This window comes from Diabrotica virgifera, chromosome 3 (genome assembly GCF_917563875.1).
Source record: "Diabrotica virgifera virgifera chromosome 3, PGI_DIABVI_V3a".
NCBI classification, from domain to species: domain Eukaryota; kingdom Metazoa; phylum Arthropoda; class Insecta; order Coleoptera; family Chrysomelidae; genus Diabrotica; species Diabrotica virgifera.
In genome coordinates, this window is record NC_065445.1 from 36,260,390 (window position 1) to 36,287,750 (window position 27,361).

The window sequence follows — 27,361 nt, forward strand, 5'->3', positions numbered from 1 at the left end:
AATTGAGAACGCCAATTCAATAAAAACATATTATTATTTAATATTTATATCTAGCTAATTATGGTGTACTTGATTCGCGTGTTGATGAATAATAATTAGCACAAATGACTAAAAAATATTGATATAAATCTGTCCAGAAATTATTAGTATCACGTGTTTTACGTAAATATGCTTCGAGTAGACCAATAATCAATTATGATGTTCTTAAAAAACAAAATAATTGATTTGTTGTAAACATTTATTGAAATTAATAAAGGCTGGTTTATTAAGTAGTCTATTTGTACGCTTGGTTTGTTTTTAAAAATGGTATTTTTAGCAAAAAATGTACCACTGTACAAAAATAATTGAGTCATACCACAGCTCAACAAATAAACAAAAATGGTTCTAGAGAAATAAAAAAAATTGGCACTCGGTGGAATGCCGACAGTAGTAAAAATTTATAAATTAATTGTAATATTTTTAGTAAATTTTAGATACTAACAAATTGTCACATTATGAATTAAACTTTATAAGAAATAACAATATTTCATAATAGACCAGGACTAATCTGTAAAAAAACGTGTATTTTTGGATGTGAGAGGTGGCATTCGGATTTTTGCAGATAAAGTTAGGTGACACCTTCAGTAATAATAATCGACTTATGCTACTTCTCAAATATGCCCGAAACATAAATAAAAAATTTAAAATATTTAAAAATTTCGAAAAACATCGATTTTTTTTGCTTTCTTTGCTTATAACTTTAAAACGGTTCCTTTTGGAACAAAGTCGTAAAGAAATAAAGTAATGATAATTGAATGTTGTATGATATATGACTGATCAAAAATGTCTTAATGCCTTATCTGCAATATAGCAATAAATACAAAATAAGGGGGCAAAATACGCCTGTTGTTATTTAGTGTTTCTTAACCACTTTGGTGGCAGTTAGAACCTTAGAAATTCGCTTAGAAAATTCTTATAACTTACTATGGTCTACCAAATTTCATTAACATCGACCTAATAGATTTTGCATAATAAATTTGCAATATAAATATTTTTAAAAAATTTAAAAATTTTTAAAATCTTTCTGAACAAAATGTAGACCATTTAGAAGTTGGCTAATTTTTTTATATATAAAGAGGTGCTCTGCCTATCTAATACACTTAACAGAATTAAAATTGGATTATTTAAGGGGCCTCAGCAATGTTTTAAAATTATAAACAATTTTTTGGCTTATAAACAAATAGCTTTGTTTAATAATAAAAAAATTAACTTTTAGCAATGCAAATAATTAAACCCGGTATGATTTGAACTCTTAAATGCTGTCAGCAGAATTGCTATTTTATTTTTTAATCAAAATTTATTCTCGTTCAAAAATTGCAATTTTTCGATTTCTTGAATGTTCCATCGCGTTTATCTCGAAGACTATTAGGCTATTGATTATGTACTATAGAAAGGAACTACAACGTTAACGGGGTTTTATTATTTCATATGGTCAATGAATCTCTATATATGAAAAAACCGCGGAGTGCTACCATTTAAAGAGGTGCGTTTTTGAGAAATGGGTGAATTAGTCCCTGGGCACAGGTTACATTAGGGTGAGTTCTATGAACTTTTGGTACAAACATACCTACATAAAAATTGTTCCTGGTTAAATTTCCTATCTAAATATAACTTTTTAAAGTCAAAGATACTTTTTTTACAAAATATATTCAAAAGAAAATGCACAAAGAAACCCAAAAGAAAGAAATTTTGTTTTTTGTCCCATAACTTTTGTCCACAAGGATATAGGTATAGACATTGCTTCACAGAAAAAAAACTTACATATTTTCTCTTTAAAATGATGTTTGGTAGAGGTCATTAGGATTTACAGTTTTCAAGATATGATTTTTCAAAGTTTGCCACTCACAGCAATTTTGGGCAATTCTCCTTGTTATTTCGCAAATATTGTTCTGTAATTTTTTTCTACGCAACTTTAGGCATATGCAATGGTACATGTAAGAGGAATATAAATCAATTACCTTTAAAATGTTCTACTGTATAATGTTGTACGACTTCTTTTAAAGAGGTTATCTTTTTCAAGATTTTATACTTTTAACGAGTTTTTATATTTTTTACGATTATTTTTTAAATTTCAAATTATAACTTTTTTTTTCTACATTTAGGTATATATTATATAATAAAAAAGAAAGCTTATTCTGTTTACTTTAAAATGGTGTATTATAAAAAATGCTAGGATTATTTTTGAATAAGATATGGTTTTTCAAAATGTAATAAGTACTTGCATCAATTTTTGATTTTGGGATTATTTTTTAAATTTCTCATTACAACTTTTTTATGTGATTGTGTGTTATGATTGAATCTTATTTTTTATACGTAATATTTACTGTCAAAGCTCCTGCACCACAAGCTTTGCTTGAAAAAATAGCATGTAAATGTACCAAAGGATGTACAAAAAACTGCGGTTGTAGGAAGATAGGAATTAGTTGTTCAATATTCTGCAAAGGGTGCATGTGCATAGGTACTAATTGTGGGAACTCTAAGGCAAGGCGCCCACTGAGGTGGAATGGCCGTGGCCCGTGGCGTGGTATTGAGTAGAGGTGGCCGACTCGCTATTTTGATACAGCAGTTGCTTTTTCAGCATTATTCAACGTATTCATGTTGATATAAGAAAAGCAAAATAATATTTGTTTGTTTTGTTTCAAAAAGCAGTTTTGTTGGCATTTCATGAGAACATATAAATAATATAAATAATTATAATTATTGTTAAAATAATACATCTAAGTACGGATATTTTATTTTTTGAACTGACAAAAACAATATAACAAAATACATGGTGGTTGTAACATTTATATGGTCGTACTGTTTATTTAAATTTACTTTTGTTTTCACCCAATTTTGAAAAAATGTGAAAACTTTGAATTACCCACGTCCGTCTGTCTGTCTGTCCGTCTGTAATCACAACTACTCCGTCAATATACCAGCTAGAATGACAAATGAGGTGTCAAATGAAAGCTTATAATCCAAGGATGGTACTAAAGGTGAGATATTTGACGTATCCTGTCTGTCCGTCGGTCCGTCCGACCGCGAATATAACTCCTCCGTCATTATACCAGGTATAATTACAAATGAGGTATCAAATGAAAGCTTATAATCCAAGGATGGTACTAAAGGTGAGATATTTCACCGAGGCGGTCTGTCCGTCGGTCCGTCCGACCGCAAATATAACTCCTCCGCCATTATACCAGGTAGAATGACAAATGAGATGTCACATGAAAGTTTATAATACAAGGATGGTACTAAAGGTGAGAAATTTGACCTAGGCTGTCTATCCGTCTTTCCGTCCGACTGCGAATATAACTCATCCGTCACTATACCAGATAGAATAACAATTGAGGTGTCGAATGAAAGCTTATAATCCAAGGATGGTAATAAATGTGCGAAATTTTACCTAGGACTTCCGGTTTTAGAAATGCGACCAGAAGTACTGTTTTAAAGTCACCGGAATAATACACGTGATTGATATATTATTCTACGTTACTTTGCAAAAAGAGAATAAATATATACTTTCGGTTCCATCACTGTCTATTCATCTGTCTTTCCATCCGCGAATACAACTCCTCCATTATTAATACAGATATAATGACAAATGAAATGCCGAATGAAGGCTTATAACCCAAGGATGGTACTAAAGATGAGACATTTGACATCGGACTTCCGGTTTTAGAGTTGCAACCGTATGAACTGTTCTAAAGTCACCAAAATAGTATAAGCGATATATCATTCGACGTGCCTTAGCAAAATGAGAAAAAATTTTGGTTTTGGTTTTTATATCATTTCCGCTTAAAAAGTTCTAACCAGAATTGCCGCTATAGTCGCAGAAATAGTATATGTTACACAACAATCGAAGCGTATTGAAAAGTTGACTTTTAATCTTTAGTTCCTGTTTTGAAGTCATTTCTGTTTAAATAATGATGACGCAAAGTTTAGTCAAAATGACTCAAAATTAGTAAAATCGTATATCGATGACGCAAAGTTACACGAAGCGTTCAAATATCGACTTTCAGTTCCACTTTCGATTAGTTTGGGTGAAAACCTAGGACTTACGAAGTCCAATTACTTGTTTTAACTGAGAATAAGCCACAATATTATTAGAAATTGAATTGGAAAGATTTAAATTTGGAGGTAAAATTAAACTTCCACTTCGGAAATTGCTCCAAATGAAATATATAGCAATGCCCTGCACATTCCTAATTAATAACATCAAGTAAAATATTATTGAAGAGTACGTGAGTAGTGTAGAACATACAGTTTTCCAAAGTTTGTTTTCTCTTCAGGTGACAGCCACATCTTTGATTTTTTTTTAAATAGGAAAGTACATAATGTGTCACCTCATTTAGAAGCCTTTGAAATACTGATTACAAAAATATATAATACTTTAATCCTTTTTGAGAGGGTAGGCGCAAAATTTCGTTTGAATTATTTTTAAATGCATTCATTTTTTTCGAATCCTGAGAAAACTAATAAGTGTTTTTGAAAAATTTAAACGCAGAATACAAGACTACAGTATTACCGAGGATCCAAAAGTCTCTGAGGAATTCTATAATGTTTATTTTAATAAAAAGTTACAGGGGCGAAAAAAAAAAGAGAAAATTGAGTGAGATATTTAATTTTAAATATATCACTCTAAAGAAACTTTTTGTTTATTCTAAGGGACTTTTGTCCCTCGGTAATAATGTAATATTTCATTCTGTGTTTAAACTTTTCAAAAGTACTTGTTAGTTTTCTCAGGATTCGAAAATATGATTGCATTTAAAAAGAATTCAACCGAAATTTTCTACCTACGCTCTCAAAAAGGATTAAAGTATGTATTATACATTATTGTAATCAGTGTTTTAAAGGCTTCTAAATGAGGTGTCACATAATGTACTCTCCCATTTAAAAAAATCAAAGTTATGGCTGTCACCTGAAGAGGGATCGCGCAATAATTCTTAAAGTCATTTTAAATCAAGTATATCACATAATTTTTGCGGAAGTGGATTATGCAACAAAACAAATTCATATTCAATGTAAATAAATAAAAACTTTAGAAATAGAAAACAAGAATTAAGTTATACTTTTAAGTTAAAGTAAATAATATAAACAGTAAATATAATAAAACAAATATACTTATAATAAAGAATAAAAACAAATATGAAGTATCATCACCGCAACTGTCAAATACATGTTACCAATTTATGCTAAAATGTCACATTCGTTCGATTACAGTTATAGTGTGTTCCGAACAAATGTGCTTCATAAAAACGCTTTATAGTCCATTTAGGTATACAAATGAAATGAAACATATTATTGTGTAATTCTTTAAGTTAACATTAATAGAAATCTTCAAATATTATTTCTACGCGTATTTAATAAAATATATCTAGTGGTTGTAATTCCCGTGTACTCGGAAAAATGATCACGTGCAACGGTAAGTAGATTAGACGAAGTATAAGTAGGTGGGCACTGACTGTATATAAATTTGTAGAAAAGTAAAATCATTTTACCACCAGTAAATTTGTCGGCGAGTTTGTATTCATAACAGTTGTTATAAAGTATTTATTACCTGAGAAACCCTAATAATATAAAACAGCTATACAGGCCTTTGAGGCATTTGCAATAAAGCATAATACCCGATATAATTTAAATTTTTAGGATATTGTAGTTAAAAATTTATTCGTTTAGTTAAAAAGTATTATAAACAGCGGTATTATTTTATTAAAAGATATTTCAACAAACGGATAAATTTATTACGGGGGTAGGCGCAAAATCTTGGTCCAATGCTTTTAAATGCTTTTTTTTTGGAATTATGAGAAAACTAATAAGTATTTTGAAAAATTTAAACTCATAACGAAAGATTACATTATTACCGAGGGCCGAAAGTCCCTGAAAACTTTTATAATGTTTATAATTATAATATACAGGTGTGAAAAAAAGAGAAAATTTATTGTGATTTTTAATTTCAAGTATTTAATTCAAACTAAACTTTTTGTATATTTTAAGACACTTTCGGAACTCGGTAATAATGTAGTCTTTCATTCTGCGTTTAAATTTTTCAAAAATATTTATTGGTTTTTTCAGGATTCGAAAAAATGAAAAAAAAATGAATTTAAATAGCATTGGACCAAGATTTTGCGCCTACCCCCTTAAAAAGTAAATGGAAACGTTTCGGGACCTCTAATTTATATTCCATAAACACGGATATTCCTATAACTGGTACTTACATTTTAACTTGTTGGATTTTTGAGATGCTAGATTCAATTCTTGATTTGACTCTCTGCCATAATGTGTCAATAGTCAAATAACAAAGCTAGCAATATATAATAATTATTAATTAAAGTGCTTATTAAAAATGGCAAATAGCCGAAAAGAGTTTTACCGAAAAATCCAGGAATTAAAAAGTTTCTATATAAATAAATATTTAATATATTTATGTTAAATTGTTTATCGTCTTGTATGATTTTAAAATTTTTAAATACGTCCTCGTATATTGCAACACAAACTCAACGTGGTCACCATTCGAGTACCACTCGAAAATTAAACCTGCTGTCGATTAGTGGCAAGGGAACTGGCGCTACGGCGCGGCACTTCCAAAATACCACCCCTTCAAGTTCAAATCCTTTTTATAAACGTTAAAAATTGCAAATTATTATTTTTTTTGCCAGATAGGGTGCACCCAATAATGATGTTTTCTCTTCTTTGGATTTTTAGCATTGATGTTGGCAAACTAAAGAAATAAAAGTTAATCGGTGCTACTATATAGTGCTTAGTCTACCGCGCTGTATTATAATATTACAATGCTGACAAAAAAAATCTTTACAAAGTGAATAAAACGCATAAATCATAAGAATTATTATTCTAATTTCACAAATTATGAACTTATAATTAATTACAAATAATTGAACTTTCTAAGTTCTAGGTTTTCACCCATGGGGATCGAAAGTAGAACCGGAAGTCGATATTTGAACTCTTCGTGTAACTTTGCGTTGATGAATAAAATATTTCGCTAATTTTTAGTCATTTTTACTAAACTTTCGGTCATAATTGTTTAAACGGAAATAATTTCAAAACCGGAACCAAAGATTTAAACTCGACTTTTCAATACACTTCAATTAATGTCACATGTACCATTTTTGCGGATCTGATATGGTACTTCGGTTAAGAACTTTCTAACGGGAAATGATATGAACCCAAAAAGCATCCGGTTCTTCTTCTTCTTGAAGTACCGTCTCCTATCGGAGGTTGGCTACCATCACAGCAATCTTAACTTTGTTGGCTGCAGCTCTGAACTATTGTATTTGTATAAATCCTCCTACGTCCCACATTTCTCTTTCCCGAGATATTTCCTTGGATTATAAGTCTTAGCGGGGAGTACTTTTCCCGTCTTATTATGTGGCCTAACTTCCGGTTAGAACTTCTTAACCGGAAATGATATAAAAACCAAATTTATACATTTGTTCTCATCTTGCTAAGGCACGTCGAATAATATATCTACTATTTCCATTTGCCACCATTTCGGTGACTTTCCAACGGTATTTTCCTATTGCAGCTCTAAAGCCGCAACTCTGAGGTCAAATTTCAAATATATCACATGTACTATTTCTGTGTCTATAATATGGCACTTCCGGTTAGAACTTTTTAACCGGAAATGATTTAAAAACCAAAAGTATACATTTGTTCTCGTCTTGCTAAGGCACGTCGAATAATACATCGCTTATACTACTCCGGCGACTTTAAAACAGTACTTCCGGTTTATTCTAAAACCGGAAGTCCTAGGTCAAATTTCTCACCTTTAGTACCCATAGTAACCATATAAATAATAAATATATAAATATTAAAACCAAATATTTTTTCTCATCTTACTAACGCACGTCGAATAATATATCTTATACTATTTCAGTGACTTTCCAACGGTACTTCCTATTGCAACTCTACAACCGCAACTCCGAGGTCAAATTTCAAATATATCACATGTACTATTTTTGTGTCCATAATATGGCACTTCCGGTTAAAACTTTTTAACCGGAAATGATATAAAAACCAAAAGTATACATTTGTTCTCATCTTGCTAAAGCACGTCGAATAATATATCGCTTATACTACTCCGGCTACTTTAAAAAAGCACTTCCGGTTTCATTTCTAAAACCGGAAATTCTAGGTCAGATTTTTCACCTTTAGTACCATCCTTGGATTATAAGCTTTCATTTGACACCTCATTTGTCATTCTACCTGGTATAATGACGGAGGAGTTATATTCTCGGTCGGACGGACCGACGTACAGCAGCCTAGGTCAAATATCTCACCTTTAGTACCATCCTTGGATTATAAGCTTTCATTTTACACCTTATTTGTCATTCTACCTGGTATAATGACGGAGAAGTTATATTCGCGGACGGACAGACCGACGGACAGACAGCCTAGATCAAATTTATCACCTTAAGTACCATCCTTGGATTATAATCTTTCATTTGACACATTATTTGTCATTCTACCTGGTATAATGACGGTAGAGTTATATTCGCGGTCGGACGGACCGACGTACAGCAGCCTAGGTCAAATATCTCACCTTTAGTACCATCCTTGGATTATAAGCTTTCATTTGACACCTCATTTGTCATTCTACTCATTTGTCATTCTACCTGGTATAATGACAGAGAAGTTATATTCGCGGTCGGACAGACCGACGGACAAACAGCCTAGATCAAATTTATCACCTTTAGTACTGTCCTTAAATTATAAGCTTTCATTTGACACCTAATTTGTCATTCTACCTGGTATAATGACGGAGGAGTTATATTCGCAGTCGGACGGACCGATAACCAGCCAGCCTAGGTCAAATATCCTACTTTTAGTACCATCCTTGGATTATAAGCTTTCATTTGACACCTCATTTGTCATTCTACCTGGTATAATGACAGAGAAGTTATATTCGCGGTCAGACAGACCGACGGACAAACAGCCTAGATCAAATTTATCACCTTTAGTAATATCCTTAGATTATAAGCTTTCATTTGACACCAAATTTGTCATTCTAGCTGGTATATTGACGGAGGAGTTGTGATTACAGAGAGACAGACAGACAGACGGACAGACGGACGTGGATAATTCAAAGTTTTCACATTTTTTCAAAATTTGGTGAAAACAACAGTAAATTTAAATAAATACTACGACCATATAAATATTACAACCACCATGTATTTTGTTAAATTTTTTTGTCATTTCAAAAAATGTTCGTACTTAGATGTATTATTTTAGTAACAATTATTATTTATATGTTCACATTAAATACCAACAACAATGTTTTTTCAAACAAAACAAACAAATATGATTTTGCTTTTCTCATATCATCTTGAAAATGTTGAATAATGAAAAATAAAAAAGCAACTGCTATATCAAAATAGCTGGCCGAACCATCTCTAATAGCCAATACCACGCCACGGGCCACGGCCATTCCACCTCAATGGGCGCCTAAGGCGAGGCGCCCATTGAGGTGGAATGGCCGTGGCCCGTGGCGTGGTATTGGCTATTAGAGATGGTTCGGCCAGCTATTTTGATATAGCAGTTGCTTTTTTATTTTTCATTATTCAACATTTTCAAGATGATATGAGAAAAGCAAAATCATATTTGTTTGTTTTGTTTGAAAAAACATTGTTGTTGGTATTTAATGTGAACATATAAATAATAATTGTTACTAAAATAATACATCTAAGTACGAACATTTTTTGAAATGACAAAAAAATTTAACAAAATACATGGTGGTTGTAATATTTATATGGTCGTAGTATTTATTTAAATTTACTGTTGTTTTCACCAAATTTTGAAAAAATGTGAAAACTTTGAATTATCCACGTCCGTCTGTCCGTCTGTCTGTCTGTCTCTCTGTAATCACAACTCCTCCGTCAATATACCAGCTAGAATGACAAATTTGGTGTCAAATGAAAGCTTATAATCTAAGGATATTACTAAAGGTGATAAATTTGATCTAGGCTGTTTGTCCGTCGGTCTGTCTGACCGCGAATATAACTTCTCTGTCATTATACCAGGTAGAATGACAAATGAGGTGTCAAATGAAAGCTTATAATCCAAGGATGGTACTAAAAGTAGGATATTTGACCTAGGCTGGCTGGTTATCGGTCCGTCCGACTGCGAATATAACTCCTCCGTCATTATACCAGGTAGAATGACAAATTAGGTGTCAAATGAAAGCTTATAATTTAAGGACAGTACTAAAGGTGATAAATTTGATCTAGGCTGTTTGTCCGTCGGTCTGTCCGACCGCGAATATAACTTCTCTGTCATTATACCAGGTAGAATGACAAATGAGTAGAATGACAAATGAGGTGTCAAATGAAAGCTTATAATCCAAGGATGGTACTAAAGGTGAGATATTTGACCTAGGCTGCTGTACGTCGGTCCGTCCGACCGCGAATATAACTCTACCGTCATTATACCAGGTAGAATGACAAATAATGTGTCAAATGAAAGATTATAATCCAAGGATGGTACTTAAGGTGATAAATTTGATCTAGGCTGTCTGTCCGTCGGTCTGTCCGTCCGCGAATATAACTTCTCCGTCATTATACCAGGTAGAATGACAAATAAGGTGTAAAATGAAAGCTTATAATCCAAGGATGGTACTAAAGGTGAGATATTTGACCTAGGCTGCTGTACGTCGGTCCGTCCGACCGAGAATATAACTCCTCCGTCATTATACCAGGTAGAATGACAAATGAGGTGTCAAATGAAAGCTTATAATCCAAGGATGGTACTAAAGGTGAAAAATCTGACCTAGAATTTCCGGTTTTAGAAATGAAACCGGAAGTGCTTTTTTAAAGTAGCCGGAGTAGTATAAGCGATATATTATTCGACGTGCTTTAGCAAGATGAGAACAAATGTATACTTTTGGTTTTTATATCATTTCCGGTTAAAAAGTTTTAACCGGAAGTGCCATATTATGGACACAAAAATAGTACATGTGATATATTTGAAATTTGACCTCGGAGTTGCGGTTGTAGAGTTGCAATAGGAAGTACCGTTGGAAAGTCACTGAAATAGTATAAGATATATTATTCGACGTGCGTTAGTAAGATGAGAAAAAATATTTGGTTTTAATATTTATATATTTATTATTTATATGGTTACTATGGGTACTAAAGGTGAGAAATTTGACCTAGGACTTCCGGTTTTAGAATAAACCGGAAGTACTGTTTTAAAGTCGCCGGAGTAGTATAAGCGATGTATTATTCGACGTGCCTTAGCAAGACGAGAACAAATGTATACTTTTGGTTTTTAAATCATTTCCGGTTAAAAAGTTCTAACCGGAAGTGCCATATTATAGACACAGAAATAGTACATGTGATATATTTGAAATTTGACCTCAGAGTTGCGGCTTTAGAGCTGCAATAGGAAAATACCGTTGGAAAGTCACCGAAATGGTGGCAAATGGAAATAGTAGATATATTATTCGACGTGCCTTAGCAAGATGAGAACAAATGTATAAATTTGGTTTTTATATCATTTCCGGTTAAGAAGTTCTAACCGGAAGTTAGGCCACATAATAAGACGGGAAAAGTACTCCCCGCTAAGACTTATAATCCAAGGAAATATCTCGGGAAAGAGAAATGTGGGACGTAGGAGGATTTATACAAATACAATAGTTCAGAGCTGCAGCCAACAAAGTTAAGATTGCTGTGATGGTAGCCAACCTCCGATAGGAGACGGTACTTCAAGAAGAAGAAGAACCGGATGCTTTTTGGGTTCATATCATTTCCCGTTAGAAAGTTCTTAACCGAAGTACCATATCAGATCCGCAAAAATGGTACATGTGACATTAATTGAAGTGTATTGAAAAGTCGAGTTTAAATCTTTGGTTCCGGTTTTGAAATTATTTCCGTTTAAACAATTATGACCGAAAGTTTAGTAAAAATGACTAAAAATTAGCGAAATATTTTATTCATCAACGCAAAGTTACACGAAGAGTTCAAATATCGACTTCCGGTTCTACTTTCGATCCCCATGGGTGAAAACCTAGAACTTAGAAAGTTCAATTATTTGTAATTAATTATAAGTTCATAATTTGTGAAATTAGAATAATAATTCTTATGATTTATGCGTTTTATTCACTTTGTAAAGATTTTTTTTGTCAGCATTGTAATATTATAATACAGCGCGGTAGACTAAGCACTATATAGTAGCACCGATTAACTTTTATTTCTTTAGTTTGCCAACATCAATGCTAAAAATCCAAAGAAGAGAAAACATCATTATTGGGTGCACCCTATCTGGCAAAAAAAATAATAATTTGCAATTTTTAACGTTTATAAAAAGGATTTGAACTTGAAGGGGTGGTATTTTGGAAGTGCCGCGCCGTAGCGCCAGTTCCCTTGCCACTAATCGACAGCAGGTTTAATTTTCGAGTGGTACTCGAATGGTGACCACGTTGAGTTTGTGTTGCAATATACGAGGACGTATTTAAAAATTTTAAAATCATACAAGACGATAAACAATTTAACATAAATATATTAAATATTTATTTATATAGAAACTTTTTAATTCCTGGATTTTTCGGTAAAACTCTTTTCGGCTATTTGCCATTTTTAATAAGCACTTTAATTAATAATTATTATATATTGCTAGCTTTGTTATTTGACTATTGACACATTATGGCAGAGAGTCAAATCAAGAATTGAATCTAGCATCTCAAAAATCCAACAAGTTAAAATGTAAGTACCAGTTATAGGAATATCCGTGTTTATGGAATATAAATTAGAGGTCCCGAAACGTTTCCATTTACTTTTTAAGGGGGTAGGCGCAAAATCTTGGTCCAATGCTATTTAAATTCATTTTTTTTTCATTTTTTCGAATCCTGAAAAAACCAATAAATATTTTTGAAAAATTTAAACGCAGAATGAAAGACTACATTATTACCGAGTTCCGAAAGTGTCTTAAAATATACAAAAAGTTTAGTTTGAATTAAATACTTGAAATTAAAAATCACAATAAATTTTCTCTTTTTTTCACACCTGTATATTATAATTATAAACATTATAAAAGTTTTCAGGGACTTTCGGCCCTCGGTAATAATGTAATCTTTCGTTATGAGTTTAAATTTTTCAAAATACTTATTAGTTTTCTCATAATTCCAAAAAAAAAGCATTTAAAAGCATTGGACCAAGATTTTGCGCCTACCCCCGTAATAAATTTATCCGTTTGTTGAAATATCTTTTAATAAAATAATACCGCTGTTTATAATACTTTTTAACTAAACGAATAAATTTTTAACTACAATATCCTAAAAATTTAAATTATATCGGGTATTATGCTTTATTGCAAATGCCTCAAAGGCCTGTATAGCTGTTTTATATTATTAGGGTTTCTCAGGTAATAAATACTTTATAACAACTGTTATGAATACAAACTCGCCGACAAATTTACTGGTGGTAAAATGATTTTACTTTTCTACAAATTTATATACAGTCAGTGCCCACCTACTTATACTTCGTCTAATCTACTTACCGTTGCACGTGATCATTTTTCCGAGTACACGGGAATTACAACCACTAGATATATTTTATTAAATACGCGTAGAAATAATATTTGAAGATTTCTATTAATGTTAACTTAAAGAATTACACAATAATATGTTTCATTTCATTTGTATACCTAAATGGACTATAAAGCGTTTTTATGAAGCACATTTGTTCGGAACACACTATAACTGTAATCGAACGAATGTGACATTTTAGCATAAATTGGTAACATGTATTTGACAGTTGCGGTGATGATACTTCATATTTGTTTTTATTCTTTATTATAAGTATATTTGTTTTATTATATTTACTGTTTATATTATTTACTTTAACTTAAAAGTATAACTTAATTCTTGTTTTCTATTTCTAAAGTTTTTATTTATTTACATTGAATATGAATTTGTTTTGTTGCATAATCCACTTCCGCAAAAATTATGTGATATACTTGATTTAAAATGACTTTAAGAATTATTGCGCGATCCCTCTTCAGGTGACAGCCATAACTTTGATTTTTTTAAATGGGAGAGTACATTATGTGACACCTCATTTAGAAGCCTTTAAAACACTGATTACAATAATGTATAATACATACTTTAATCCTTTTTGAGAGCGTAGGTAGAAAATTTCGGTTGAATTCTTTTTAAATGCAATCATATTTTCGAATCCTGAGAAAACTAACAAGTACTTTTGAAAAGTTTAAACACAGAATGAAATATTACATTATTACCGAGGGACAAAAGTCCCTTAGAATAAACAAAAAGTTTCTTTAGAGTGATATATTTAAAATTAAATATCTCACTCAATTTTCTCTTTTTTTTTTCGCCCCTGTAACTTTTTATTAAAATAAACATTATAGAATTCCTCAGAGACTTTTGGATCCTCGGTAATACTGTAGTCTTGTATTCTGCGTTTAAATTTTTCAAAAACACTTATTAGTTTTCTCAGGATTCGAAAAAAATGAATGCATTTAAAAATAATTCAAACGAAATTTTGCGCCTACCCTCTCAAAAAGGATTAAAGTATTATATATTTTTGTAATCAGTATTTCAAAGGCTTCTAAATGAGGTGACACATTATGTACTTTCCTATTTAAAAAAAAATCAAAGATGTGGCTGTCACCTGAAGAGAAAACAAACTTTGGAAAACTGTATGTTCTACACTACTCACGTACTCTTCAATAATATTTTACTTGATGTTATTAATTAGGAATGTGCAGGGCATTGCTATATATTTCATTTGGAGCAATTTCCGAAGTGGAAGTTTAATTTTACCTCCAAATTTAAATCTTTCCAATTCAATTTCTAATAATATTGTGGCTTATTCTCAGTTAAAACAAGTAATTGGACTTCGTAAGTCCTAGGTTTTCACCCAAACTAATCGAAAGTGGAACTGAAAGTCGATATTTGAACGCTTCGTGTAACTTTGCGTCATCGATATACGATTTTACTAATTTTGAGTCATTTTGACTAAACTTTGCGTCATCATTATTTAAACAGAAATGACTTCAAAACAGGAACTAAAGATTAAAAGTCAACTTTTCAATACGCTTCGATTGTTGTGTAACATATACTATTTCTGCGACTATAGCGGCAATTCTGGTTAGAACTTTTTAAGCGGAAATGATATAAAAACCAAAACCAAAATTTTTTCTCATTTTGCTAAGGCACGTCGAATGATATATCGCTTATACTATTTTGGTGACTTTAGAACAGTTCATACGGTTGCAACTCTAAAACCGGAAGTCCGATGTCAAATGTCTCATCTTTAGTACCATCCTTGGGTTATAAGCCTTCATTCGGCATTTCATTTGTCATTATATCTGTATTAATAATGGAGGAGTTGTATTCGCGGATGGAAAGACAGATGAATAGACAGTGATGGAACCGAAAGTATATATTTATTCTCTTTTTGCAAAGTAACGTAGAATAATATATCAATCACGTGTATTATTCCGGTGACTTTAAAACAGTACTTCTGGTCGCATTTCTAAAACCGGAAGTCCTAGGTAAAATTTCGCACATTTATTACCATCCTTGGATTATAAGCTTTCATTCGACACCTCAATTGTTATTCTATCTGGTATAGTGACGGATGAGTTATATTCGCAGTCGGACGGAAAGACGGATAGACAGCCTAGGTCAAATTTCTCACCTTTAGTACCATCCTTGTATTATAAACTTTCATGTGACATCTCATTTGTCATTCTACCTGGTATAATGGCGGAGGAGTTATATTTGCGGTCGGACGGACCGACGGACAGACCGCCTCGGTGAAATATCTCACCTTTAGTACCATCCTTGGATTATAAGCTTTCATTTGATACCTCATTTGTAATTATACCTGGTATAATGACGGAGGAGTTATATTCGCGGTCGGACGGACCGACGGACAGACAGGATACGTCAAATATCTCACCTTTAGTACCATCCTTGGATTATAAGCTTTCATTTGACACCTCATTTGTCATTCTAGCTGGTATATTGACGGAGTAGTTGTGATTACAGACGGACAGACAGACAGACGGACGTGGGTAATTCAAAGTTTTCACATTTTTTCAAAATTGGGTGAAAACAAAAGTAAATTTAAATAAACAGTACGACCATATAAATGTTACAACCACCATGTATTTTGTTATATTGTTTTTGTCAGTTCAAAAAATAAAATATCCGTACTTAGATGTATTATTTTAACAATAATTATAATTATTTATATTATTTATATGTTCTCATGAAATGCCAACAAAACTGCTTTTTGAAACAAAACAAACAAATATTATTTTGCTTTTCTTATATCAACATGAATACGTTGAATAATGCTGAAAAAGCAACTGCTGTATCAAAATAGCGAGTCGGCCACCTCTACTCAATACCACGCCACGGGCCACGGCCATTCCACCTCAGTGGGCGCCTTGCCTAAGATAACTGAGGTGCCAGAGGAAGATATTGAAGCTAATGCTAACGAACAGATGGACATTGATTTTGAAAATTTTTTAAATGTCAACGTTTAAATAATTTTAACTAAAGTGACAGGTAAAAAAATATAAAAGAATCACTCGGTTTCCATTATTTAAATATAGATGATACACCATTTTAAAGAACAGAAAATAAGCCCTCTTTATTGAGCAATATATAGTATATTCATGTACAAGAAAAAAAAATTATAATGAGATATTTAAAAAATAATCCTAAAATCAAAAATCGTTGCAAGTACTTATTACATTTTGAAAAATAATATCGTACTAAAAAATAATCCTAGAATTTTCTGTAGTACACGATTTTAAAGTAAACAAAATAAGCTTTTTTTATTATATAATATAATATATACCTAAATATAGAAGAAAACAGTTATAATGAGAAATTTCAAAAATAATCGTAAAAAATGTAAAAAATAATATTTTTTATATTAGGTATTATATAATATATAATATAATATTTTATTATATATATTGTATATAATATAATATTATATAATATATTATATAATATTATTTTATTTTTATACATATTATAAAAAATCGTTAAAAGTATAAAACCTTGAAAAACCATAATCTCTTTCGAAAAGAAAAAGTCGTACAACGTTATACAGTAGACCATTATAAAGGTAATTAATTTCTATTCCTATTACGTGTACCATTGCATATACCTAAAGTTACGTAGAAAAAAGTTACAGAACAATATTTGCGAGGTAACAAGGAAAATTGCCCAAAATTGCTGTGAGTGGCTAATTTTGATAAATCATATTTCGAAAACTGTAAATCCTAATTACCTCTACTGAACAGCATTTTAAAGAATAAATATGTAGGTTTTTTTTCTGTAAAGCAATGTCTATACCTATATCCTCGTGGACAAAAGTTATGGGACAAAAAACAAAATTTCTTTCTTTTGGGTTTCTTTGTGCTTTTTCTTTTGAATATATTTTTGAAAAAAAAAGTATCATTGACTTTAAAAAGTGATATGTAGATAGGAAATTTAACCAGAAATAATTTTTATGTAGGTATGTTTGTACCAAAAGTGCATAGAACTCACCCTAATGTAACCTGTGCCCAGGGACTAATTCACCCATTTCTCAAAAACGCACCCCTTTAAATGGTAGCACTCCGCGGTTTTATCATATATAGATGTCCATTGACCATATGAAATAATAAAACCCCGTTAACGTTGTAGTTCCTTTTAGCTATCTTATTTTGAATATAATCAATAGCCTATATGCATCCTACGAAAAAACTTGTAAGAACATTTTTTGCTTAGAATTACCCAAGAAATACAAAAAAATGTTTTATTTTGCGAAAAATCGATGTTATGTAATTCCTCAAGTTCTTTGTTTATAACAATCTTATAGACATCCGGATCAACTTTTACCCAAAAAATTCGTGTTCTACGGGTCAAAATACCCAAATTACCCAAAAAACTTGGGTAAATCCACCTAAATAAAGGAGCCCGTAGCACCCCCTCCTGGACACAGCAATAATTTGTTTATAAGCCAAAAAATTGTTTATAACTTTAAAACATTGCTGAGTCTGCTTAAATAATCCGATTTTAATTCTGTAAAGTGCATTAGATAGGTGGAGTGCGTCTTTATACGTAAAAAAATTGACAAATCTTTGTATGTTCTAGTTTTTGCTGTGCAAGATTTTAAAAAATTTTAAGTTTTTAAAAAAAATTTAGATTGCAAAATTATTATGCAAAATCTAGTAGGTCAATTTTCATGAAATTTAGTGGACGGTTTTAGCACATTACAAAAATTTTCTAAGCGAATTAGGAAGGTTTCAAGTGTAACCTAAATGATGGAAAAACATTGAATAAAGACAGGCTTGTTTTGCCCCCTTATTTTATATTTATTGCTATTTTGCAGCAAGGGTGTTAAATTAAGACGTTTTTGACCAATCGTATCTGATAGAAAATTTAATTATCTTTGTTTTATTCCTATACGGCTTTGTTCCAAAATGAATCGTTGTAAAGTTATAAGCAAAGATAGTAGATAAAAACGAAATTTTTTGAAATTTTTAAATATTTTATTTTTTTTATTAATTTTCGGGACATATTTGAGAAGGAGCATAAGTCAATTATAATTATTGAAGTTAAACTCCAGCTTAGCAGTACCCTGGGCATCAGGTTCTTCGGGGGTCGGTTCTGATTACGTAATCGGTTTCATTGATCCCAAAAAGCTCTAAATGACAAAAACTGGCCCTTAATATACTTATTTTGACATGTTGAGGATGCATTTTATGCACTTTAAAGTGCAATCATGCATTTCCACCCAATTTTATATAGTAGACTTTTTCCTGACGTAATCCTGAACACAATGCAAAAGTTACAAGTGTCTAGGTGCTGTAATTAAAAATCGGTTTATTTTGTGCTAAATACCAAGGTTGGAATAATTTTTTTATCAAAGTTTATGTCCAAACAAAAGATATTTTTAAGAAAGTATATGATTCATTTGAGGGGATCATTGTTTAAATAATTAAAGATTGGTAATTTTTGCACAAAATTTACTTCTCTAACTACTGCGATTTTCTTGGTCTTTTTAAAGCTTTTACAATTTTTTTCTGCAAAGATGATGAAACAATCTTTTATACAAGACTTACTGAATTAAATTTGACCCATAATTTATTTAAATAATTGTAAATCAAAATTAAAAAATTAATTTCCAAAAAAATATTATTTGAATTGTAAATAAGCACTATAAAACATTTTGTTTTGCAGAAAAAGTTGCGCTATAGTACCAGTATAAACTAAAAAAATTGATTGATAAATATTAAGTAGTTTATAAGATATTTAATTTGTTTATAACATTTTTAACCATTTTTTCAATTACAAAAACGCGGTTGTTGCCGATAGATTATACAAGTTTTAACTGACAAATTTATTGCAAAAATGGCCATGCAGATGTTATTATCTTTATATGCCCCAATTTGAAAAAAAATATTTAAATTGGCTCATTATTAACGGATATATTGCAAACTACTCCTCCGCCAATTTTCAGACAAAAAGTTTTAATTTAATGTGCTATGAAAATCATTATTTTTTTAAATATTCTACAATGTGTTATTATATGTATAAATGGCATTGTTAATTGGTAGGATTAATAGATGTAATCACGCAGTTTTAAATGTTAATATTGATAAATTAACAAATTATGAATTTTTAAACTTGGAAAAGCTATCTCGGCAAAAAATGGTTCTACAAAAACATTTTTCTTTTGTGAATGTGTCAAGAATTACGAGAAACACGAATATCGAAAAATAATTTCAAAAGTTTTAATCCCAGCAATGTTATTAAAAATACGAATTTTAAACAAATTACACCAATTTTCAAACGCCATTTTGGAGGAGTGTTTAATTGAAATGTCGATTTGTCAATACATTTGTCGAAAATATGCATGAAATCAAAAAAATGAGACCTTAAAAACTTGTATACTCTATCGGCCACAATCGCGTTTTTGCAATTGAAAAAATGGTAATTTTTTATAAACAAATTAAATATCTCATAAACTACTCAATATTTATCAAGCAGTTTTTTTTTCAATTTATACCGGTAATATAGCGCAACTTTTTCCGTAAAACAAAATGTTTTATAGTGTATATTTATAATGCAAGTAATATTTTTTTAGAAATCTGTTTTTCAATTTGTATTTACCATTATTTAAATAAATTATGAGTCAAATTTAATTAAGTATGTCCTATATGAAAGACTGTTTCTTCAGCTTTGCAGAAAAAAAATGTAAAAAACCTTAATAAAAACATGAAATTTTGTGCAAAAATTACCCATTTTTAATTATTTAAACAATGATTCTCTCATATCGTCGTCGTCACGGCAAAACTCACTAAGTCCAAAATAACAAATCTGAGAAAACGAACATTTAGTGGTTTCTGCCTGACAACAAAATGATAATTTTGGACTTATGCATTTCCAGTGACTTAGGCAAACATCTCTACGTACTTTCTAGGACTTCGTTATTTCTGCCAGACTATGAAAATTTGTATTGTGAATCGATCAGGACATTTAACTCAATTTTGACAAAAGTGGACTTAGTGAGTTTTGCCGTGACGACGACGATATGAATCATATACTTTCTTGAAAATATCTCTTGTTTTGACCTAAACTTTGTTAAAAAAATTATTCCAACCTGTACGGAATTACATTTTGATTTGCATGTATTGTAATTTTATTTGATCGGTCTAACAACGGTAGGTACATTTTCTGCACAGTATTTTTCCATGTATTCAATTATAATTTTATGATTCTTAAGTCATCACGGTTATCAATCGATTATTTTTACGATGCAGACAAGCAGACATCTAAATCATATTTTTTTAATCATAAATTATGTCTGGAACTATTGTTTATACTAATAAATATTGGTTATGTTTTACGTAAGAACTCCATCAATAAATATTTTGGTTTTATTGCTTTAGTTTTTTGTGCAGTATCGCCAAGTACCAGCAGTACATTCAACAATAGATTTTGTTTGTCTTTTTTTACAATTCATTCGAAATTGATGCTTGTTTACAAGTCATTTGAATTTTGAATAATATATTTACACAGATTTCAGCTCCTTTATAAAGACTGCACCGATCGGTTTTTATTAGTAGATATAATTCTAGGATTTACCATACTCATCTTTCAAAAAATTTTGAAAATTATTTTTAATCATGAAATATTTTGTGTTCTTGTGTCTTATTAGTTATTGTGTTGCTAGAAAATTGCGTAAGTACCATGTTATGTAAATTTGTATAATTTGTTTTAGTTGAGAAATTAAAATTGAAGCTAGTGTAATTTCACGTTTTTTTTAATACCATTTTAACAGAATCCTATTCTTCTTCTTATCTGCTGATAAGCCAGTCCATTGACGAAAGTTTCGGAGCCATGAATAGTTCTTCCTACCAATTCCTCATTTTCCGTCGATCTTTCCGTTCAGTATTAATTGCAGTATCCTGTATCCGCCACCTCTCATTATAGGCCCCAGATATTCAAGTTTTCTCTTTTTATCATGTTCATTAAGTTTAAGACCCATTAAGTTTGAAATGGGTTGAACCCATGTTATTCTGAGCATTCTACGATATGACCACATCTCGAAGGTTTCTAATTTGTCCATCATGTTAACCTTCATAATCCAGGTTTCACATCCATATAGTAATACAGGATAAACATAACATTTTAGGAACTTGATTCTTAGTTGTAAGTTCAGCTGAGAATTAATATTTCTATAATATATCTAAGTTGCATAAATGCTCTCTTGCAATTCCTATAGGAGTTTTAATTTCTTCATCCGAATTTAGTGTCCCGTTTATCCAACACCCTAGGTATTTAAAATGGTTAACTTTTGTTTTCGGTTCATTACTGACAAATAGTTGCATAGAGCCGACGTATTGTTTACTAACCACAAGTAACTGTGTCTTTGTTGTATTTATGCTAAGTCCGTTATTGAAGCATTCTCTAGGGCCTAGGGACTCGATCTATAAATAATTGAAGTACTTCGATACTTTCAGCCATGATCGCGGTGTCATCTGCATATCTGATATTGTTAATAGTTTTGGCCCTGATTCGAACTCCACATTGCCCTTACAAAGCTTCGTTAAAAATTATGTCTGAGTAAACGTATAGATTTAGTATAGAATGACATAATTTCATTCTGCAATGTAAATATAATACCTATCTTTTTAGTACATTCTTTCACGGTTTTTGCTGTGAATTTTAAAGAACCACTTGGATTGACATGAAATTTGGCATACGCATAGCTAACATGTCATAGAAAAAAAGTGGTATGGTGCTGATGTGTGCTTTTGTCCTGGGGGTGAATTTCACCCCATCCTGGGGGGTGAAAAAATATATGTCCAAGATAAGTCCCGAAATGAATAAACTGGCTAATTTTAATCAACTTTTATTCTACTATAGAGTTGTTTCACCAAATCAATACTTTTCGAGTTATTTGCAAGTGAATATGTTCGTTTTTCAACATAATAACCACGTTTTTAGACGGTTTTTCGCAAATAACTCAAAACGTAAGCATTTTGTCGAAAAAATATTCTTAGCAAAACTATTGCCTATAAAAAAGTGAAAAAAATGGTGTATATATAAGGTCTCTGTACCTAGCAAAAGCAGAGTTATAGCTAATGAAAAATAGGTTCATATTCTAAAAATTCCAAATAGAATAATTCAATGTGAAATATCCAAATAATGAAGCGTTCTTGGGGAAAACACATTACAACTTTTTCAAAGTGTTTAAAAAAAAATTTATTTCTGTTTTTATAAAAAAAATTTATAGCATCAAATGTAAGCAAGTTACGCTCAAAATAAAGTTGGTCCCTTTTGTTATGGCAAAAAAAATCAGGAAGATCACCCCCAAATTAGCAACTTAAATGAAATTAATCGTTACCGCTTCACAAGTTACTTTGCTTATGTTGTGTTTATATGATCTGTAAGATTCATCGATTCAAAGTGCTTATTTTTGAAAAAAATTGGTTTTAAAATAAAAATAGAAATTTTAATTTTGAAAAAAATGGTTTTTTTTCAAAATAACTTAAAATTGTTAGAGATACCAAAAATCTTATACAATAAAAAAGTCGGCTTTATTTTTCTGAATATTCTGAATTTTTTTGTTTTTCTGTAAGACAAAAGTTGGTTAAGATTCGGTGTTTTTAAATTTGCATACACTCGTGATAAGTGACTCATTCAAGGCCTGTTAACTACAACTCTTTCAAAAATAAGGACTTTGAACCGATGAAACTTACAGATCATATGATCAATACATACGCGAGTAAAAAACTTGTGAAGTGGTAACAATTAAGTTCATTTGAAATGCTAATTAGGGGGTGATTTTCCCGATTTCTTACCAAAAAAAAGGGACCAACTTTATTTTGAGCGTAACTTGTTTACTTTAGATCCTAAAAAACTTTAAAAAAAATAACCATTTTTTAAACACTTTAAAAAAGTTAAAATGAGTTTTCCCCAAAAAAGTGCTTCGTTTTTTGGTTATGGCACGTTAAAATATTCGATTTGGAATTTGACGAATATGAACCTATTTTTCATTAGCTATAACTCTGCTTGTACTAGGTATAGTGACCTAATATATACACCATGTTTTTCACTTTTTTAAGTGCTATATTTTGATAAGAATTTATTTTTCGATCAAGTACTTACTTTTTGAGTTATTTGCGAAAAACCGTCTGAAAACGTGGTTATTTTGTAGAAAAATTAATATATTCACTCGCAAATAACTCGAAAAGTATTAACTTGGTGAAAAAACTTTATAGGACAAAAGTTGCTTAGAATTAGTTATCTTATCCATTTCCGGACTTATTTCGAACATATATTTTTCACCCCCAAAAGGTGAAACTCACCCCTAGGACAAAAGCACACATCGGCACAATAATATCACTTTTTTTCTTTGACTTGTTAGCTATTAAAAGTTTAGCTATGCTATGTTTAGCTTGTTACCTATTAAAAGATAAAGTTTAAAATTTAGAGGTTTCGCAATATTTTACCTTTAAAGAACGTACTGTTTACACTTATTTTGCAAATAATTTCCTTTCTTTCCGTACGTATCTCTGGTACATACGTCTATCTACCATATATAGGGTGTCCCAAAAGTAGTGGAACGGTCGAATATTTCGCGAACTAAACATCGGATCGAAAAACTGAAAAATACGTGTTCAATCATTTTCAAAAATCTATCCAATGATACCAAACACCAATCCCCACTACACCCCCTGGAGGTGAGGTGGGGGTAACTTTAAAATCTCAAATGGAAACCCCTAGTTTTTCTTGCAGATTTGGATTAGTTACGTAAAAGTAAGCAACTTTTATTCAAGACATTTTTTCGAACTGTGGATAGATGGCGCTATAATTGGGAAAAACGATTTATCCTGATACCATAGGTAAATTATAGAAACGGTCTAATATCTCGAGAAATACACTTCCAAATGAGAAACCAAAAAACAGGTTTTCAATATTTTTCGAAAACCTATTGATAAACGTCAAAAATGACCCTCCAACTCACCCCCTGGAGACGGGGTGGGGGGTAAATTTAAAATCTTAAATAGCAACCCCCACTTTTTATTGCAGATTCAAATTCGTCATGAAAAATTAAACTACATTTATTCGAAACATTTTTTAAAATTACTGATAGATGGCGCTAATAAATCGTATTTTTCCAATTAAAGCGCCATCTATCAACAATTCTAAAAAATGTTTCGAATAAATGTTGCTTAATTTTTCATGACGAATCCGAATCTGTAATAAAACGTGGGGTTGCTATTTAAGATTTTAAAGTTACCCCCCACCCCACCTCCAGGGGGTGGGTTGGAGGGTCATGTTTAGTGTTATTCGATAGGTTTTCGAAAAGTATTAAAAACCTTTTTTTTAGTTTCTCATTTCGAAGTGTATTTCTCGAGATATTAGACCGTCTCTATAATTTACCTATGGTATCAGGATAAATCGTCTTTCTCAATTATAGCGCCATCTATCCACAGTTCGAAAAAATGTCTTGAATAAAAGTTGCTTACTTTTACGTAACGAATCCAAATCTGCAAGAAAAACTAGGGATTTCCATTTGAGATTTTAAAGTTACCCTCCACCCCACCTCCAGGGGGTGTAGTGGGGGTTGGTGTTTGGTGTCATTGGATAGATTTTTGAAAATGATTGAACACGTATTTTTCAGTTTTTTGATTCGATGTTTAGTTTGCGAAATATTCGACCGTTCCACTACTTTTGGGACACCCTGTATATCACATGTTTATTATTTTTATTTTTAGCTAATTATATCAAAGCTTGCAAACCGAAAGAAACAGATATTTCAGAATGTATTAAGCAAAGAGTTGAAGAACTTAGAGAACAACTAAACGATGGTATTCCAGAGATGAGAATTCCTAGTATTAATCCGTTAGAAATTCCGTTTGCGCAAGTAAGTTTTTATTACTATCATTTTTTAATTCATATCTCAATTTACACTTTTTTCACCAATGTGGCACCATGCGTACTTAAATGTCATTTACTTATTATTGTTTTGATCAAATGTTGGACATCGTTGTTTATTATTATACGTTGGACATCCATATTTGTTGTGGTAGCTTATTCCATCCTTCAAGAGCAGCTTGTACTAGCTGTGCGATGTTTTGTGGATTATTCCGGTTGAACTCTAATTCTGCTTTTAAGCATATCTCATAAGTGCTCTAGAAGGTCGAGTGAGAAAGCAGACCAGTGCAGAACAGTTACATATTTTGCTTCAAGGAAGTCTGTATTAGAAGTCTTCAAGGAACTCTTTTGGTATGTGGAGGTGCATTATCATGCACGAAAATTAAATTGTATTCCTATCCTTCCTATTCGTTTCTATCTTCTTTTATTATACCTATCTAGCGCCGAACTAAACGTTTTAGAACCAAATTAACATACCTGCGAGCTGTTATAGATTGTTGGATGGAAATTAAAGAATAATTTTTCACATATAATGCCTCCCCAGAATTTCCACTTCACACTTCCTCCTTTATATTTATGAACAGACCTGTAAGTTTTTGTTGTTGATTATCTTCTTTGCCACCTTCTTCTTAAGGTGCTCTTTCCATTACTGAAGGTTGGCTATAACTACAGCAAATTGCTCTCTATCTTCAGCGGTTCTTAGTATCGAATGTGTGTCCATATCTGTCCACTCTCTTGCGCCCTTCAGCCAGGAGCATTTTTTCTTCCTGGACCTCTTCTTTATTCCACTTTCCCTTCCATTATGAGTCTTAAAAAGTTGTACTTTTCTCCTCTGTAAATATGTCCAAGATAACTCGTTTTTCTGTTTTTGAAGTTATACTTCTTTAGGCGCGATTTCATTGAGGGTGAAATTTTATTGATCTGCGCGCATGCGCACACCGACAGTATGGTATTAGTCGTTATACGGGCTCTGATTGGGTGTTGAAATGATCTGTCAATAATTGTTCAATATGGAAGTTATCGGTAAAAAAAATTTTGTAGGTATATATTAGTTTTTATTGTTGTGAGGACAGAAATAAAATCAAATTTATAATTATAGTGACTTTTTAAATAGTTTTGAAAAGCCGCAGGTACGTAATTCTAAATGTTTCAGTTGTATTCCAATAAAAAATTATCTTCATAATACCTATCGATTAATTTGGAAAATGTAAAAAAAATAATGTAGTTACCTATTAGTAGGCAATGCTTTAATTTACATAATCTGATTACGAACAAACTTTCTACAAATGTTCATCTAATATATCGTTTTCTTACTCTATATTTTGTTGTATTTTAATTCGACAAAAATCAAACTAATAATCTGATTCATATAAATAAACAAAATGTCAAAAAGTTTATGGTGTAAACGTAAACGTTTACACAACCTAAAGGTTGTGTATATTCCCACATGACGTATACGCGAATGTGGTGTAGTGGGAAATCGCTTCAACTCTCGTACTGCGCAGTAGACGTGAAGTGGGTTCAAGCCCCAAGCAAGTTGTTATTTTTTTACTTTTTTTTATAGATTTTATGATTATAAGTATATTATTATATAATTTTTTTCAAAAAATACGTATTTAATTAAAATTTTTGGCAACAATTATTGTTCAGAAATCATTTGTGGCATTTTTCAATGTGTTTGTGTGTGTTTTATTCTTTTATTTTTTTAATTTTTGGTATTGCTTTAATAAAAATTTTTGGAAAGTAGTAGAGAAACTGTTTAAAGTATATTGATTTCGTTGAAATCATATAATAGAAGTATAACTTCTTACGTGCGTACAAAGTACACACACATTCTTTTTTATAATATTTAGGAGTTCTTCCTCAGTTCCCATTCTTCTCAGCGCATCATTGTTGGTCACGTGA

At 31.2% G+C, this 27,361-nt stretch overlaps 1 protein-coding gene across 1 annotated transcript in view; it reads left to right on the top strand.

Annotated features, from left to right (window-relative positions):
* Positions 1 to 5,430: 5,430 nt before the first annotated feature.
* LOC114345266 (uncharacterized) overlaps positions 5,431 to 27,361 on the top strand; it is a 38,163-nt gene continuing 16,232 nt past the window's right edge. Inside the window, exons 1-2 of the mRNA XM_050647432.1 lie at positions 5,431 to 5,446; positions 25,297 to 25,445. Coding sequence (XP_050503389.1) covers positions 5,431 to 5,446; positions 25,297 to 25,445 — 165 coding nt within the window. The remainder of the gene's footprint in view (positions 5,447 to 25,296; positions 25,446 to 27,361) is intronic.